General features: G+C 50.2%; 1 protein-coding gene across 5 annotated transcripts in view; it reads right to left on the reverse strand.

The window, feature by feature from the left end:
* The window catches only part of HRH2 (histamine receptor H2), an 85,669-nt gene that overhangs the window by 54,863 nt on the left and 11,194 nt on the right, over positions 1–19,612 (reverse strand). For all 5 annotated transcript variants that reach the window (XM_063642600.1, XM_055285191.2, XM_055285190.2 and 2 more), the window contains exon 2: positions 4,176–5,777. In XM_063642600.1, the coding sequence (XP_063498670.1) occupies positions 4,176–5,251 (1,076 nt within the window). In that variant the 5' untranslated portion in view covers positions 5,252–5,777. The remainder of the gene's footprint in view (positions 1–4,175; positions 5,778–19,612) is intronic.

Here is a 19,612-nt window from a genome sequence, read left to right on the forward strand (position 1 = left end):
TGCTGGCAGGTGGCAAGTCCTTGGTAAATGCTTCTCACTGAGCTCTGGGTGGTTTATTCTGGCTGGGGCAGAGGGTGGTGGCTGGGCCTGGGGAGGTGGCAGGAGAGGCAGCAGGACGGTGGGCAGGGACCAAATCAGGACGGGCCAGAGGGTTGGGACTTGTGGGAGGCTGAATAATGGCCCCCAAATGTGTCCACATCCTAATCCCTTGAGAACGTTACCTTACGCGGCAAAAGGGACTTTGCAGATTCGATGACGTTATGGAATTTGAGCTGAGGCTCTAGAGTAGCATGGGTTACCCAGGCGGGCCTCAGTGCAATTGTGTCTTTCTAACAAGGAGGTAGAGGGAGACTGACTACAGCAGAGCAGACGGTGACGTGACCTTAGAAGCAAAAGGCTGGAGTGATGTGAGAGGGGCCCTGAGCCAAGGCATGCAGGCTGCCTACAAGTGGGGAAGGGTAAGGAAAGGGAGGCTCTCTGGAAGCCTTCAGAAGGAAGCAGCCCTCCCAACACCTTGATCTTAGACATCTGGCCTCCTGAACTGCAACAGAATAACGTGTGTTGTGTTTGGCCACTAGGCTGGCGGGGATTTGTTATTGCAGCCACAGGGAATGGACACAGGGCTACCTATGTGCAGGCGGCTGTGGGAGGCAGAGGAGGGTCCTGAGCAGGGGCACTACACTGAGATTTATAATTTAGGGAGCTCACTGTGAGTGATGGAGCAGACAGGGAGCGGCTGGGAGCAGGGGTATCTGAGAGGAGGCAGGGGAGAGGTGATGAGGGGTGATGAGGGGTGGACAGTAGGGGTCAGGAAGGGGCAGATGGTGTCTGCCCACAAGGCAGTCAGCAGGTTCTCGAATGGTGGGACCAGCCAGGGCCCCTGACTGTGGGGTGGGCTGCCCTGGGTGTGCTGCAAAGAGCACTCGTAGAGGCCGGGCAGGAACATTGTGGGGCGGCTGCTGGTTGGCCACAGGGAAGGGAGGACCAGCCAGCTTGGCCACTCTATCTTCTGGAGTCACCCCTTGGCCGATGGTGCCCCCACCCCACCCAGGGCAGGCTGGCTCAGTTCCCTTCAGAATTCTTGGCTCAGGCAGACAGCCCAATCTTGGCAGTGATAACAGCTCTGGGTCAGTGCGGGTTTGTCCCCAGACGGAGAGCTGGAGGACATGCTATCAGCCAGCAGGGAAACTGGCAGCCAAGCTTATCGAGGCACACACGAGGCCCTGATCGCCCTGGCAGTCTTGGTGGGAATATCAACCTCTGGCTGTTCTTGGCTACCTCCGCCCTCCATGCCCTCAACCACAGTGTGGGGCCCTCTGACTGGCTCCGCTACCCTTCTCTGCCGAAGCCCTCTGCCCCTGCTCCTGGGGGCTGGAGGACAGACCATAGCCGTGATCTCCAGGAGCAGGGGCTCTGGACCCGGCTCTGGCCCTGCCTCCACGGCTGCATGCATGACCCTGGCAGGCACCACCTCTCTGCTGTCCTCGGTTTCTTCACAGCCCCCCACCCACGGTGCCCACGAGGATCAGAGCAGGAGATGGACACTCATACCCTGCAGCAGGCCGGGTGCCCGGAGGACAGTCTGCAGCAGGCGCTGCTATTTCTGTTGTTGCTCAGATCGCAACTTCGGGTTGTATCCCTTGGGGCAGTTTACTTGACTTCTGTGAGCCTCAGTTTTCCCACCTATAAAGTGGAGATTAAGCAAGTCCCTGCTTCACAGGGTTGTGTGGAGGATGAAGTGAGGCCCTGAGTCTCAAGGGTCCAGCCCTGCCTTGGATGAAAGGGTCTTTCTCATTTGCATTTAAAAGCTCAGAGGTCTACTCTCCGGGATGGGCTCCCGGGCCCATGCGCCAGCCCCATCTGGGCTTCAATCCTTGGCATGTGTGGCTCTGAATCTGACCAGTCAGCTTCTTCACTAGACCATGAGCAATTGCAGGTGGCCAAGGGTGGCACGGGGTGGAAGATGCTCTATCTCACTTTGTGCCCTTAGCACTTGGTGCAGGGGTGGGAGTAGGATGCCCCCGAAGAACAATTAATGCCTAGAAACAATGTCAGACATCTGAAACGGGCCAGTAGTGGATGCTCAATGAATGTTAGCTATTGTTGTTAAGTGCTTATTGAATGAATAAGTTCCCTTAAGGACTCAGCTGAAAAGGTGGCTCATTAACCCAGGGCTCAAATAGGTAACGGCACTACAAAGTGATATACTAGACTAAACCCAAGAGTGGCAACCACCTTCTAGCTGAACCACATCCCTGTATTTTTTTATGCTTTGTGAACTAAGTCAGCTTTGCACTCCAGCCGCCTCCTGAATAAGAGATTGTGCAAGGATATGGTAGGTGGGCGTTTTGCCCATCAGGACTGGAAGCAGAAGTTTCCAGGTGTGCACTTGGAGGGTGGATTTGAGGGGCAGGGTCCAGGGCCTGAGGCCACAGTTCAGTGCAGGAGCAACCAGGCTTGCTTCAGATGGACAGTGGTGAAAGAGCAGAGGGCCCAGGACCCGAGTCTGTGGAGGGACACTCCAGCCCTGGGAATGGGGGTGGCAGCTACAAGGACCAGAGGGAATATGCAGGGTTCTCACTAGGCAGTTTTGCCTCCACATCTCCAGAACCTGGAGCCCTTGTTGGTGGGTCTGCAATATCCACGCAAGCTTTTCTTGAGTCTGACGCTCAGTGCTGCAGCGTGGACTTATGCCCTGTTGGGAGATGGCAGAGCATGTTCATGTCCCTTCGCTCATGCGAGCTTCAGGCAACTCTGGAGGGCAAGTAGGAAGCCCGGTGAGGGTAGACCAACTCTCTGTGAGATGAGGAAACTGAGGCCTGAGATGGGGAGGAACTTGCTCAAGATACAAGGTGAGTGATGGCAGAGCTGAGACCAGGGCTGTGCCATTGATTTTCTCTAACCTCATCACCATAAACCCAAAAAATCTCACTTCTACATCCCCAGTATTCATCATAATTCCTGGCATGTGGTGGGAATTGGATGAATGTTTGCAAATGAATGAATGAACAAATGAACAAATGAATGAATGAATGGGTCAGTTCCACAGACCAGCATTCTAGAAGGCAAAGCCATGGTCTGTGGGAAGAGAAAGGAAAGCGACATTTATTGAGCAACTTCTATGTGCCAGGTATCCTCTGAGCATTCTTGCATTTGCTCCTCTCAGCAGCTAAAGCCCAGACCAGTAAGCTGTCTCTCCTCACAGCGAGCTTCCTCGGTGCCACTCGGGTCTTTGGTGTGGTTCCCCTTAAGATCCTGCATTGGCTTTGTCACCAGTGAATTTATCCAAATCTCATTCTGATTCTGTGCATCTTTTCTGCCTGGTGCCCTCTGGGAGGGGAAATCCTGTTGTCCTCTCTGCATCTCCCGCACTGTGAACATCCAAGAGTCTGCGAGCTTTTAAGATCTATGGCCTCCTTGATTTTGCTTTCTTCTCTTTCCTCTCTCATGAGTGAGTGCCACAACCCCCTCGTCTACAGCCTCATCCTCTGGTCCACATCTTAGGGGTACCCAGAGCCCTCTTTCCAAAACGTAGATCTGCTTAAGTTACCCTTACTCTTGCTTCTAACTCTTTCACCTTTCCTAAAATCTACAGTATCATGCCCAAACTCAGCCGCCTTCAAGGCCCCACCTTTCTGACGCCACTGGCCTCTTTCCCCACCAACTTACACACCCCCACGGTAAGAGCTGATGCATAGTAGGTGCTCAATAAATGCTGAACTGAGCTGAGTTTTTCATTTAACCCCACAACAGCCCCATCAAGTGGCAGCATTGGTGACATGGTTACTTGAGTGCTATCCTGGAGGGGTTGGTTGAACACTTACGACTCCTCAGTGGCAGTCAGGCTTTAAACATAAGACTCCTAATTGTAAGGACAATGTAGCTGGGAAAAGGGGCTCGTGCGTTCCGAAGTCAGGTGACCACTCTTCAGGCCCCAGCTGTGCGGCCCTTGCCAAGTCCTCTGAGAATTTTAATATGCTCCTTTTAAAATGGAGCTAAGTTTTACCTTTGGGGGCCGTTGGGAGGATTAAGCAAGAGGGTGTTTACAAAGTACTCACGAGGAGTTCCTAGAACATAAACCAGCACCACCTAAACAGCAGCTCCCTTAATCATTCCCACCAGTAGCATCCCCTCCCAGTGCCCCCATCTTGTGCACCAATGGCTAGGGCTATTACCTGTCTGTGGCTCCCTGGGGGGCCGTGACTTCTGTCCCACTCCACACCTGGAGCTTCAGGGGTTTCTCTTCCTGTTGCCTGGGTTCTCGGCTTTGGGTCCTGGACAGCTGAGAGGCGTTGGACCTCAGAGAAGTTTTGTGGGAGTTGCGGTTGGCGAGCCTGCAGCAGAAGAGCTGTTGGTACCCGGTGCGGAAGTCTCTGTTCAGCGCAGCATACAGGATGGGGTTCAGGGCTGAGTTGGCATAGCCCAGCCACAGAACGATGGCTTCTAACACCTCATTGATGGCATCATCCCCTCTCAGCCCACGGTACACAAATGCGGTGAAGTAGGGAAACCAGCAGATGATGAAGGCCCCCATGACGGCAGCCAGTGTCACTGTGGCTTTGTGCTCTCTGATGGTGGCTGCCTTCCAGGAGCTAATGTGATTGATCCTCTTGGCCTGATCCCGGGCGACCTTGAAGATGCGGTAGTAGGTGATGCACATGATCAGTAGCGGTAGGTAGAAGGTGACTAGCCCATCCACCAGCCCGTACACTTCATTGACCTGGACTTTGCACTTAGAGGTGGTATGATTGCTCTTGCTGCTCTCGTTCCTGCTGTTCCACCCCAGGTGGATAGACAGAAAGGACAGGGTAATGGAGATGACCCAAATTAAGACCAGAGAGATGGCAACCCGAACCGGGGTGACCAGCACAGGGTACCGAAGTGGGTCCATGACAGCGCAGTACCGGTCGAGGCTGATCATGAAGAGGTTAAGAATGGAGGCTGTGCAGAGCATCACATCCAGGCTGGTGTAGATATTGCAGAAGACCTTGCCAAAGCTCCACTTGCAGGACAGCTGGTAGATGGCAGAGAAGGGCAGCACCAGGAGGCCAAGGAGCAGGTCAGTGATAGCCAAGGACACGATGAAACAATTGGTCAGGTTGCGGAGCCGGCGGTTCAAGCCCACGGCCAGACAGACGACCACGTTGCCAGCAACGGTGATGAGGATGAGGACCGCAAGGACCACGGTGATGGTGATCTTGCATGCGGTAGATTCCAGGCAAAAGGAAGAGGCTGTGCCATTGGGTGCCATCCTGGGACTCTATGGCTCAGTCCCCTGACCAGGGCCCCTGGTTGCTTCTTCTCTGCTCCCAATGTGACAATTATGCCAACCACTGGACTCCAAGCTCCCAACAGAGCCAAAATGTGTCCAATTTTTTTTTTTTTTTTTTTTTTCTGGCCAGGGGGTGGGGAAGGCTTCAATGACTGACTCTGGGCTGCTTTTCTAGAAATAAATTAAGCAACACCTTCTAAGGTGTTGGGAATGAATATGAATGAAGAAGAGAGAAAAGCAAGGCCTGAAGCCAGGTTCCTGGATCAAACTCCAGTCCTCAGACGATCCCCTGAAGAGCTAGCTTCCTCCCGGGGCTGGGGTAGGTCTCCGCTCCCCAGGTTTTGCATAGAATCCGAGGCACTGTGTGGCGGTGGCTTTGGTGTCATGCAGGATGGGTCATGTGGAGACGCAGCTGTATCCCTCTCCATAGCTGGTGCCTGCTCCCATCTGCGTGATGGAGTCAAGTACTGGGATCTCCCTCTCTGGACTCAGTGGAGGGCAGGAGCTGAAAAAGCAAGGGTTGGATGTTAAGCACCTTGAAACCAGATAGAAAGCATGAACCAATTCAAGATGTGTCCTTCTACTAGATCTCAACCTCTTGGCAAGACCCCAGGAAGTATGGGGCCAGTTTGGATACCTTTCTTTGGGAGGGACTTGGACAATCAGGATACATACTGGGGAGGCAGAAGCGGGGCAGGATGCAAGGGGCTGGACACTGAGACTGGTGAGAAAGAGGTGGAAAGGCTGGAAGTGCTTGTACTGAGAAAAGAAGGATCTAGACACAGACTTTCAGCTCCAGAAGAAGAAGGCCTGCATCTGTTTGTTCACTGCTGGTTCCTGGTGCCTGGCCCCACAGATAGACATTAAGCATCGGACGAATAAAGGATAAAATGAATGAACGAATAAACAATTGTAATGAATCTACTCCTCTGAAGTGCTAAGAACAGTATCTGGTGCTGCTGTTTGGCAAAATGTCATCATACTCTAAGGCAGTGGCTGACAAACTTTTTCAGGAAAGGGTCAGGTAATAAACGCGTCCTGCCTCGCAGCCTGTGACGGCTCGGCTCTGCCTCTGCAGTGCGAATGCAGCTATGCAGATGACGTGCAGACAGAAGAGCGTGGCTGCACTCCAACAAAACTTCAGTAATGAACACTGAAATTTAAATTTCATATCATTTTCACGTGTCACAAAAATCTCCTTTTTTGATTTTTTTCCAAAATTTAAAAATGTAAAAACCATTCTTAGCCACGGGCTGTACAAAGCCAGGCAGAGGGCCAGATTTAGTCGGCAGTTTGTCACCTGTCATCCACGCCACCCCTGCTCCGAACACATCTCTAAATCTTACTGGTCTTACTTGGCAGAACACGTGATCCCACATCCAGGTCAGCAGGGACAGAACTCACTCAGTCCTTCTAATGGTTGCGTAACAGTCTGTGGGGAGGCTCACCATGAATAGGTTTATCCTATCACCCCCATCTCACCCTCTCGCGGGCGTTAGGGTGCTTTCTCCTGTCTCCCTTCCTCCCTTTGCACTATTGAAGTAGTGCAAACAGTACTTCAATAAAGTAACTGCATGTGCAATGCCTCTTGGTTAAATAAGAGCCCCTGGTCACCAGATAATCTCCAAGGCTCTCTCCCAGTTGTGGCTGTATATGATTCCAACTGGCGAGAAACAAGCTGAGGCCCTGTTCCACGCCCCGGTCCTTCCCTACCAGCTCCTCCTGGTTTTTCAGAGAGCAGGCAATCTCCTGAGCTCTGAGAGTGTGCAGAAATCGAGTTGACGGTGGAACCCCCTCTCAGAAGCAAGCTGATCTCCATAAAACATAAATTAAGCCTCTCCCAGGCTCTTGCCTGGAGCGGTTTGCAACCTGAATATGAGAAGCATCATTTAATCAGAACCATTGTGTTCGTGCAGGGATCAGTGTTCCCGATCACCCTCTGCCATGTTCCCTGGCTCAGCCACCAGTCCTGGCGGCTGAACCTCCAGGTACTATTTTTAGCAGATCTTTTCATTACATAAATAGCCCAAACAGCATGAGTCTCACCGCCACACTTAATTAACTTTGGAGGGGGTAGCAATAAGGGTATTTTTTTTGGAGAATCCCTATTTCTCATCAAAATTTTTCTGAGTTACCACAACAGCCGGGTATAGGTATTTTGGCATTAGGCTGACATTTGAGTTAATGTTTGGATGAGGGGTCTTCAAATCTGAGTGAACCAGCCTCTCTTATAATTAGAAAATCCTTTCCTTCTCTCCTCTCCCGCCCCTCCTTCCCTTCCTCAGTCCTTTTCAACACATATTTCTTTGAAAACCCACAATGTGTCAGATGCTACTCCAGGTGCTGGGAGGACAATGATGACCAAAACAGCTGTGAGTCCTTTCTTCATAGAGTTTTCAAAGAAGAACCACTTCTGCTGTATTCCTATTTAAAGCCCAGCTCCCATAAGTTCTGGTCACCTTTCTCGAGGGCAGGGGATTTTGCACGGCGCTCTCTCTCCCTCCCATCCTCTCCTGTCCCATGTGGGCAGAAGGATTGCCCTAGAGGGCCACGTCATCCCCTTATGGAGCAACCTTCAATGGCTTCTCTTTGCCTGTGAGGAAGAATCATGTCATCCTTGTCACCATCATTGTCACCCTCATAGCTAACAAAAAATAGTCTCTCCAACTGTCCTTTCAAACTTCCAAAATGATGACAGGCTTATTCCAGTAAGCCAAGTATCCCTGAGGTGTGCAGAAAGGGCCAAGAATCAGGGCCACCACACACCTGAGCCCCTGCACCAGGAAGTGACTGCTGCTGACCGTTTGGTATGTGGGGGCCTCCCGGGTTTCTCGTGCCTCTGCATGCACATGGGCACACACTGGGTGCTGTCCGCACACAGCATACATGCTACTCAGCAACTGCCTCTCCTTCACTTCTTTTAAAATTCCCAATATATAATAGATGGCCCTCTAGGTCACTTAGATCTAAGCCATTCTTCAGAGAGCCCAGCCCGTGGCAATGCCACTGCTCTCGAGAGGATATGTGCACAAGGATGTCCGCTGGCAGATGTGCAATGGCAAGAATGGAAAACAGCCTGAGCTGCCATCTGCAGGGGGAAGAAAGTTCAATGAACCATGGCACAACTGTCCTGCAGGATCATCCTGGGCAAAGCGATGCCATGCATAGTAAATACAATATCAATGAATCCTCACAACCCCACGAGTGAGGAAAATCATTGTCTCCATTTAACGGTTGAGGAGACTGAGGCTCAAAGAGGCCAGGTGATGTCACACCCCTAGAAAATGGCAGAGCCTGGATTCAAATTCAACTCAAACTCCTTTGGCCTGTATTTAATGCCCACTCTGATCAGACTTCAACCTGTCTTTCCAACAGGGTCTCATCCAACACTCCAGCATCTGCCTGTTAATTTCACAGACACTCAGGCAACTGAGCATGTCCCCAGCTGCAGCATGCCTTCTCCCTCCTTCCTCTGCCTTTGCGTCCCCTATGCCTGGTGTGTCACTCTTTCTTGTATTCACTTCAACCACTCTCCTTTCAAGGCCCAGCTCAGGTACCTGTCTCCTTGAGTCCTCCCAGATGCCTAAAAGCAGGAGTAATCTCTCTGCACTTTGTACCGAGTTAGATTGTACAGCACCTGCTGCCTTGGAGTGTTGATCTGGCTCTGTGGCATTTAATTCTGAAAAGTGCCAGGCCCATTCTGATTCTGTGCCTTTGCACATGCTGTTTTCACTGCCTCGAAGGCCTTTCCTTACCTAGAGAGCTCTTACTCTTTTTTCAAGCCCCGGCCTCCTCTGTCACCTCCTCCAGGAAGTCTTCCAGAGGTAGGTTCTCCATCCTCTCTCCCTTCTACCTCCCTTGTACTCACCTCAGGCAGAGGCTTGTGCTTTCTGAGGTGGACAGAAAGGGGGTGTTTTTTAAATCCCACTGGGCAGAGTTTTGAGTTTTCAAGGCCCTGGGAGCGCTCTCTTCTTAGTGGAGTCCTTGGTGATTCACCATGAGAATGTGTCTCCCCAGGAATTGAGTTGTGGTGAGACACAAAATACCACTTTTCTCTTCTATCCTTCCACCTGGTGGTGAAGAAGATGAGGGCTTGGAGGGTGAAACTTTCCATAGAAAGAGGTAGAACTTGGCAGACAGCCCCAAGTCTGCCTGATGCCACAGCCTCCCTCTCACTGCCCCCAGCTCATGAAACCCCAGAAGAAATGCCACTGGTATGCATGCAGTTAGAAAACCAGAGGGGCGAGGCCATCTAGAAAAGCAACCAAGCTGGTGACTGGGATGTGCTCCCCCTCCGAATTTATGAAATCAAGTCCAATACTTTCTTTTCCCTTTTCAGCGGGAAGTGAAACACCTTTTGCTGTTTAAGTACTTAAACCCCCAGACACAGCCCTGTGGGAGCCTGGCAACTGCACACAAGCGACCAGCAATTTGGGGGAATCAGTTAAGGCTTGATTGGGCTTCTCACTCGGCCTGAAAGATAAATCTGATTTTCCAGGCAATAATGTACAACAGGAAAAGAAAATCCTGCATCCACGCAGTGACCGCTGTGCCCGACGCCCCTTCCGGGCGAGTGTCACGGCAACCCTGTGAAGTAGGTGGTTTGATCCTTACTCTACAGAACAGACACCGTGAGGAGTGAAGGGGAGCCCCCGGGCTGAAAGCAAAGACTTGGACATTGGACAGATCTGGGTTCTAATTCCAGCGCTGTCGCTGAAATAGCTTTGTGACCTTGGGCACGTGACTTCCAACTCTCTGAGCCTCAGTTTTCTCATTTGTAAAATGGTGATGCTACTACCTTCTCTTTCACTTGATGGCTGTGAAATGAAGACAGTAAAGGGATGGAAAACCCTCAGTGCCCAGCACGTGGTAGGTTCTTACCAATAACACTTTTGTCATTGGCTAAAGCTGCATGGCCGGCAAATAGCATTCATGTGCATGACTTCAGCTTCCAGGTGAAGACACTGTGCTGGGGACTGGGCTACAGCAGTGAGCACAGCAGACACATCTGGAGCGCCCATCACAGGAGTGGGAGGAGATAACATCGGGGACCTACTGTGGAACTGCTTATTTATGGCAGCCGCGCTAAGAGTTATATAAAGGGAAATAGCACCGCCAGAATGTATCACGGTGCAGGTACGGAAGGCTTCCCCAAGGAAGCGATATTCGAGTTGAGATCGGTACAGATGGGAACAAGGTAACTGAGTGAACATGGGACAAGCCGATTCCAGAGAGAACAGCCACTGTGAACGTTTGGAGGAGAAAGATGGTGCGTTGTAGCCCAAGAACCCTGAGACGCCTCCAGCAGGTGGAGTGGAAGTTCGAGCAGAGGGTGATGTGATTGGAAGGCGGGAAAAGTGGCGCAGGGTCCCTGACCTCCTGCTATATATCAGGATTCGGGGGTGTGGGAGCTGGGGGTGGGCCGGAGCAGGTGGCTGCCCGGCACCGCCCAGTTCCTCATTCTCATGAGCTATTCGTTCTCAGAACTTTTCCCCTGTAATCGACCACTTCAAATGTTCCAGGTGCCTACTGAGGGTATCAGAAAGTGGCCCCAGCATCAGCTCCCAAGGAGCAGCCCAAAATGGGCTGGGAGGGGTTATTTTGGGGTTGCAAGGAAGCAGGGAGTTATTTTAGTGTTGCAAGGAAGACAAGCCTCTCTAAGCCCAGAGTGGCTGCCCCCATAGGAGCTGCGGACCAATGTGGCTTCAGCCCAGACGGTCAGAGCTGAAATGATCCCTGGCCTTCCCAGGGAGCCCTTTCTTCCCACTTAATATGGCAAGACAGCTTCATTTAAGAAATGCTGACCAATACATCGAAAAGATACCTGAGCTCATGTTTTTCGCAGCACTATTCACAGTAGCTAAGATATGGAATCAACCTACATGTCCATCAGTGAATGACTGCATAAAGAAAAAGTAACAGGGCGCAGTGATTCACACCTGTAGTCCCAGCATTTTGGGAGGCTGAGGTGGGAGGATTGGCCAGGAATTTGAGACCAGCCTGGGCAACGTTGTGAGACCCTATATCTACAAAAAGTTTAAAAATTAGCTGGGCATAGTTATGCATGCCTATAGTGCAGGCTACTAGGGAGGACGATGTGGGAAGATCGCTTGAGCCCAGGGGTTCAAGGCTGCAGTGAACTGAGGTCATGCCACTGCACTCCAGCCTGGGCAACTGAGTGAGAACCTGCTTCAAAAAAGAAAGAGAGAAAGAAAAGAAAAGAAGGAAAAAAGAAACAGAAACAGTGGTATACAGACACACACACACACACACACACACACACAATGGAATACCATTCAGCCATAAAAAAGAATGAAATCTTGTCTTTTGCAATATTTGACTTTCTGTGTCTGCCTTGTTTTAGTTAAAATAATATCCTCCAGTACAACTGGAGTGAAATATTGCATGTTCTCACTCAGAAGTGGATGGTAAAACATGTGTACACATGGACTTAGCACATAGAATGCTAGACAATGGAGACTCTGAAGGGTGAAGAGGTGGGTGATAAGAAATTACTTAGTAAGTACAATATACATTATTTGGGTGATGGATATGATAAGCCTTAACTTGACCACTATGCAATCTATGTACGTTACATAATTGCACTTGTACTCCATAAATTTATACAAATTTTAAAAAACCTGGAAAAAACTATTGATGGCCCATTATGTGCTAGGAGTTTGGGCTTCTTCTTGCCTTTGCCCAGGAGCCCAAGGCGAGCCCTGGGGCAGGGGCTGGGGATACATTTGAACAGGGTGTGGTGGTCCCAATCCTCTAGAAGTTTAGACACAGCAAGAGATGGCTAATAAGAGCTGTGGGTGGAGGCCACACATGTGTGGGAACTGGAACTTTGGCTCTGAGGGCGGTAGCAGGCAATAGCTCCGTGTGTGCGCACGTGCGGGGGCAGATGTGTGCATGCCAGGGTGTGTACTCCGGCACACACGCACGCATTTGTGGAAGGAAGCATTTTCTTGGGTCTGGAAAACCCCATTAATGTTAAAATCACTCAGACTACTGACCCAGCAGTTGCACTTCTAGGAGTCTGTCCTGTGATTCCCCAAAGCACTACTTGTGTTGGCAAAGTCCAGAAAGTGTAAACGTGCACCTGAGAGAACGTGGTGAAGGCATCCAAAAGACTTAGATTGTCTGGGCTGATGGCGGGGAGCCTCCAAAAGTGTGCCGATGCTGAGTGTGATATGCACAAGGGGGAACATACGTGTGCATACCCACGCATCTACACACGTTAACATCGGTCAAGGACCAGCTGAGGAGGGCGGCAGTGAGAGGGTAGGGATGGCTGCCTCCAGGGAGGAAACGGGAGCTGGGACAGGATGGGAGAAAGCCTTCTTTTTCACCGTGTGTCTCTTGGGACCTTTTCAATCTTTTCACCTTGTGTTTGTATCACCTACTCAAAACCTAATAGACATATAGTTTGACAGGTGGAGAATGGAAGGAGAAGGGTACGCTGAGCAGAGGCAACAACACGCAAAGGAATGGAAGCTGGAGGACTACCTCATGCTCAGGAGTGAGACAGGGCCACATGGTTGAGATGGGCTCCAGGCTAGGGTTGGGTGAGGGTTGATGCTTGGTTCACTCAGTCCAGATGCCACTTTATAAAAAGTGCTCTACCTCCAAGCTTATAGCCCTCAGGGCCCATCCTCTCCTCTCAGTCATTGCACAGGTTTTGCAATCTAACTGTCCTGGTCTTTGAGGATGCCACAGCCTTACAATTCCCCTCCTGTTGTTAGGATAAAAATGGCAATGCCTGCTATGCCCTGTGTGATTGGCCCCTGCCAACCTCTCTGGCTAGTTCTCAAGAGGAAAATATAGCTGGGGATGGGGTGCTTGGGAGTTTGGACTTAGTTCTGAAGATAATAAGGAGCCATTGAAGGTTCAATCATCAGCCGTAAGATCACCCAGGGAACTGGTAGTAGATATGGGACCCCATATCTCTTGATTTCAACCAGTTAACAACCCATGAGAATGGTACTACTACAAATTGGCATATAAAGAATGCTTACTTCATGACAGGCCTGGTGTTATCTCATTTAATCTTTACCACAACAATGTGAGGCAAGAGATTTTTCTTTTCCCATTTTACAAACACAGACGCTGAGGCTTAGCAAAATTAAGGAAATTGTCCAAAGTTTCAAAAACAGCAAGTGGCAAAGTCAGGATTTGAACCCAGGTCTGTTAGCCTCCAAGAGTCCCTGTTCTCGGCCTCCACATATTTGGCTTTGCAGGTGGAGAAAGGGCTTTGGGCTTTTAAAAGAGATGGCGTGATTGCAGTTGTATCAACAGCACAAAACACTCCCTCCCTTGTGATAACATACAAACATCTTTCATCTTTGTGTTTGCAGGTGTCTAACTCCTTCCTGGCAGGACATTTGGTCAAAGCCCATAGGCAGGAAAAGACTTCTGGCTGTGGCTGTTTCTTGGAGAGAAATCCTCCAGCCTCCTAGGAGCCTTGGTCCTGCCCCTTTATTTCTTCTGAGTCAGGAGGGGTGCAAAGGCAGGACTTGTTCTTGCTTCTGTCCTCAAGCACGTCTTGTCCCAAGCTCGGCAGCCCCCAGCGGGACCCCTCTGCACGGGCTGAAAAGTGAATGGATCTGAATGTTGTCTGGAATTTGGAATTGGGGGCAGGTTCTGTAACTGGTGTTTTTGGCACAGACTGGGAAGAGTCTCAGTACCCCTGAGACGTGTGTCCTCCAGCTCAGTGCTAGATGGCGGGGTCAGAGTGGACCCTTTATGACGATGAGTGTCATCCCCTAGGCATCATAGTGAGGGAGAGGGGACCTGGACTTGAAGCAAGGACCCTGGCCACTTCCATTTCCTGAGCACCTACCACGTGCCAGGCACCTGACAGGTGATAATAATAGTATCTGGATAGCAGAGATTGCCATGTTCCCATTTGATAGATGGTGAAACTGAGGTTTGGAAACCTCACTTGTCTGGGGCCACACAGCCGGTAAAGAGGCAGGCAGGGCTTTGAACATCCATATCCCCCGACCCACCCTGCCACAGAAGGCGTGAAACCAGCCTTGGCACTGACTTGTGTGACCAGTTCTTGTGTGATATTTCTTTATCAGTGAGAGACTCACACAATTTACTCGGCCTCTGCCAATAGCGGATGTGGGAAACTGAAGCTGCATCTGATGACAAAATTCTTTAGTTTTTGTCTGGGAAAGGCTTTATTTATCTTTCACTTTAAAAAAGAAAATTGAGGTGGCCGGGTGTGGTGGCTCGCGTCTGTAATCCTAGCACTTTAGGAGGCCGAGGCGGGTGGATCACCTGAGGTCAGGAGTTCGAGACCAGCCTGACCAACATGGCAAAACTCTGTCTGTACTAAAAATATAAAAATTAGCAGGGCGTGGTGGCGGGCATCTGTAATCCAAGCTACTTGGGATGCTGAGGCAAGAGAATGGCTTAAACCCAGGGGGGCGGAGGTTGCAGTGAGCGAAGATCGCGCCACTGCACTCCAGCCTGGGCAACACAGTGAGACTCCATCAAAAAACAAAACAAAACAAAACAAAACAAAAACTGAGGTGAAATTCACATAACATGCAATGCACCATGTTACAATGTACAGTGCTGGGGAGCATTCAGTACCTTCACCATGTTGTGCAACCACCACCTCTCTCTGGTTCCAAACATTTTGATCACCCCAGAAGCAGTCCTCGTTCCCATTATCAGTCGCTCCTGCTTCCTCCTTTTCCCTAGCCCCTGGCAGCTGCCGACCTGCATTCTGTCTCTGTAGACTTGTCTTTTCTGCATATTGTGGGCACAAAGTGCGTATAAATCATGAAGTGAGGGGCTGGAAAAGGACCCCTGATTCTTTTTTCTAACCTGCTCCTCCCCAGCCTCCAAACACCTGGTTGCTCAGGCTAAACACTTAGGCATTCTTCTTGATTCCCATCTTTCCTTCACCTCTGACATCCAACCCATCAGCAAACCCTGTCTGCCTGTGAAATGCGCACATGCGTACACACACGCACACACACACACATCTACTCTCCTTTGCAGCTGCCTCCATCCTAGTCCTAGTTCGAGCCATCACCCTCTCTTGCCTGAAGTTTTGAGACAGGTCCTGACCAGCCTTCCTGCTGCTGGCACTTGAATCACTAGCACCTGCCTGCTTCTACCTTACCAGTTTTGTCCTGTTACACGCTCTTACCGCTGGCTCACAAGGCCCCTTGTGATCGGCATCCCCTGCAACCAGCTCCATCTCCTCTTTTACTACCCGAGGCCTCAGTGGGTGCACACTGGCCCCCCTAACCTTGCTCTTATTCCTCAGATACTACACACCTGCTCTTCCCCGGAGCTTAGTTTGTGACCTGCTGATGACCTGGACATTCCCGTCTCAGTACACACATCGGCTCTGCCAAGGGGCCTCCTGAACCCCTCCAAGGCAGCTCAATTCACCCTCTTTAACATCCCCCACCCCATGTGGCCTCCTAGCATTTCGTGTGTTTCTCTATTGGTTCACTATTTGTGTCTCCCTACTGGAATGAGAGCTTGGCGAGGGTCAGGATCCAGGATCCAGGATCCACTCCACCTTGCTCCCCAACAGGCACTTAATGGGGGATCCATTAATACTCAGCTGGCTAAATGCGTTTGAAACTAACCATCACAACAATATAATATCCCATTTATTGGGTACTTTTAAAGTGTCAGATACTGTTTGAAATATTTTACATACATTATCCCATTTAATCTCTTCAACAACCCTATTATGTGGGTACCACTATTCATCTCTATCTTATAGATAAGAAAATTAAGGTTTATGATGTTTTGTGACTTGGCCAAAGTCCTCCATCTGCAGTGGGCTGGCAAGTGTGGCAAAGGCCTGGGGAGGGAGCTTTCAGGGCAGGGGTGAGATGGGATAGCTGAAGAGTCTGCCTTGGTTCTTGGGGAGGTGAGATGTGGATCGCCAGTGTTTTCAGAGAAGCCCACATCCCTGCCACCCAGGGGCAAAACTGCTCAGGGGCAAGAGCTGGGGTGGGAAGAACACTGGGCTGGGAATCCAGATCCTGAGTTTGTGTCTCTGGTGTGACTCTGACTTGCTGTGTTACCTCAAGCAAGTTTCATACCCTCAGTTTCCTCGCAGAAAAGTGTGGAGATGGGCTTAGAATATTTCAAAGGTCTCTTCCAGCAACTGTGTGTGTGTGTGTGGAGGGGAGAAGGGAAGGAATCGTGAGCCCTCCATAGTAAAATAGGAGAGCTCTGGGTGGAAACAAAACACAGGGCTCCTCATGTTCAGGAACCCCTTCTGTAGCACCCCAGAGAGGCAGTCATCCCACTCCCCTTTGCACACCTCCATCAATGGGGGCTTAGTATCTTACAAAGTGTTTGCCAATGAGTCACAGCCATTTAAGGACATTTACAGAGCTCTACGTCCTCTTTCTTTTGGAGGTCATACCTCACTGCATAATAAATACATTGCAATTTATGCACTTTCCAAAGAAAATATAATTTGTCTATGGCTATTTTACTTAGGCAGCTGACTTTGACCAGCTGGCATAATGTTACATTTGTGGATGTTCAATTGAACATTTAATACTTGCAATTTTGTGGGTTTCTTTTTATATTTTATACCTGGCACTTCGTGTGTATGTGTGTGTGTTTGCAAAGTTTTTTGTGTGTCTCTGAAAAGCTCTGAGGGTCAGAGAAGAAGTCCAAGTTCCAGGCTGGCTATCACCACCATCATCACCATCACCTCCACCATCAGTAGCAGCTGTGGCCACATGAACTGGATACCAGCGCTGCCGCTGACCACACTGTCTCTTCCTCCCTCTCTGTTCTCTCCCCCAGCCTCATTCCTTGGAGGTTTTGCCCTTCTGCCAAGGTACAACTTTCTCTTACAGGCAGAAGTTCTGCAACCAGCTGGGTCACCTTAAAGATATCAGCAGCAAACAGATAACACTTGCCAGGAACATTTATACCCACTGATTATCTTATGCAACCTCTGCTCTGCTGAGAAAAACCAAGCCCATGCAGTGCCCCACAAAGCCTTGGGCAATCCATCTGGCTCTTGGAACTTTCTAATATGAGTCCCCAACTTCTCTTTTCCTCACTCAGAGGCTTCCGTGCACAGAACTGTCCTCCAGTTCCCCAAAGCACTGCCCCATCCCCATGCAGCACTCTCAACAGACATTAGACGTCTGGTTATACATTCTTGGCATCCTGCACTTCCAGCACGGCACTTAGCATACCTTGTTATTAATCCCATGTGCGCCATTCTTTCTTTCTCTGTTGGCCCCTGCCGGGTGAGTATAAGTGCCACAGGGTGGGGCCCATGTCTGTTTGCCCACTACTGCATTCAGATGAGGCTTGGTAAGCATTGTTACAGGCCCGAATCTGGATATGGCCTGGCAAAGCAAATTAGGAACCAGCCCAGGCAGCTGTCTGCCTGGAAAACATTTTCATCATCCTGATGTGGCCAGTCTTTGGCCAGCAATGAGGGTGGGGATTAGGCTTAATCATGTAGACTCTCCAAGGGTCTCTGGTGGGCTCAAGGGTCTTGAGGGTTCTGCTCCAGGCAGGTGGTTGCATTTGCAGCCTGGCTGTGGCGATGCTCTCAGGCACACTGCTGGTCCAAGGGGAAGCGGTGGGATTTCTGAATCATCTGTTAGTAGGACCGAGAACAGGAAATAGCCTAGTGGTCACTGTGAGTGGAAGAGTCGCTGTCCAGCATTTCAGATGGATGGCCGGGCTACCTCTCCTTGATTACCTCCAAAGATGGGGAGGTCATTTCCTTCAAACAACATGTGTGTCCCCTAGTTTTCAAATTTTTGGACAGCAAAGATGGAATCAATGGCCACAGGCTGAATTCAGTCTACTGAGGAGTGCTGTTGGGTTCAAACAATGTCTATCATTTTTTTTAAGAAGCAACATTTAACAATCAGGAGACTTCATGTAAAAAGTCTAGATTTCCAGTTACTTTAAAAAAAAATTTGTTTGAGGCAGGGTCTCACTGTGTTGCCCGGGCTGGTCTTGGACTGCTGGGCTCAAGAGATCCTTCTGCTTTGGCCCCCTGAGTAGCTGGGATTACAGGCCTGGCTCCAATTACTCTTGAAAAACAGCCCTGGCCCTCATTCCCACCTGTCCCCTTTGGATTGGAGCCTGGTGCTAGAAGCCTGTTTGGCCAGACACAGGCCCACCAGGGAGTGACACCAAGCAATGATGCCCCCTGTCTGGCCTTGGAAGCATCAGAGTTTGTCACCCCGAGGGAGCTGCTCCTGTGGTTAGTAAAATTTGGGCTCCTTGGAAAAGCAACATCAAGTTACAGAAGTGTCCAGTCTTCCTGGTTCTCTTCAGTCCATGAACAGTAAAGGCAGGATTCCTTTAGTGGAGCTCTAGTGCTTTTTGAAAGGATTAAAAGGGACCTTGCTTGGATCCTGATGTGAACGTAATCATGGGACAAAGGCATCTTGAGGCAATCAGGGAAACTTGAATGCGAATTGGGTGTTAGGTTATGTTAAGTAATTGTGTTCATTCTGTCATTCTGTTAGCTGCAGCAATGGGAGGGTGCCATGTGCTCGTCAGTTAGAAATAAACACAAACACTGAAGCTGGGCACGGTGGCCCACTCCTGTAATCCCAGCACTTCGGGAGGCCGAGGTGGGTGGATCGCTTGAGGTCAGGAGTTTGGAACCAGCCTGGCCAACATAGTGAAACCCAATCTCTACTAAAAATACAAGAACTAGCTGGGTGTGCTGGTGTGTGCCTGTAATCCCAGCTACTCAGGAGGCTGAGGCAGGAGAATCACTTGAACCTGGCAGGCAGAGGTTGCAGTGAGCTGAGATCGCACCACTGCACTCCAGCCTGGGCGACAGAGCGAGACTCTGTCTCAAAAAAAAAAAAAAAAAAAGAAAGAAAGAAATTCTTAGAAGCACAGTTCCATGATGCCTTGGATTTTCTTTAAAATATTCACATGAACAAACAAAAAATATTATGTGGTGGCGGGGATGAAAGACGATTGGCAAAATGCTGAAAATAGTGAGGCTGGGAAAAGGGGATGTGGGGTTCATCATTCTCTCCTCTCTGCTGCTGTGTCCCTTTGGAACCTCAAAAACAAATGCATTTAACAAAGCAGGGGCCAGGTGCTGTGGCTCAGGCCTGTAATCCCAGCACTTTGGAAGGCCGAGGCGGGAGGATTGCCTGAGCCCAGGAGGTGGAGGCTGCATTGAGTTATGATTGTGCCACTGCACTCCAGCCTGAGCTGGAGGAGACCCTATCTTACAAAACAAAACAGAAACCAAAGCAGGGACCTCCTGGGGAACTGCACGATTGACTCTTTGTGGACATTGTTGCACTTTGCTCCGTGATTCTACACTGAGTG

The sequence above is a fragment of the Symphalangus syndactylus genome, chromosome 7 (assembly GCF_028878055.3).
Source record: "Symphalangus syndactylus isolate Jambi chromosome 7, NHGRI_mSymSyn1-v2.1_pri, whole genome shotgun sequence".
NCBI lineage: Eukaryota > Metazoa > Chordata > Mammalia > Primates > Hylobatidae > Symphalangus > Symphalangus syndactylus.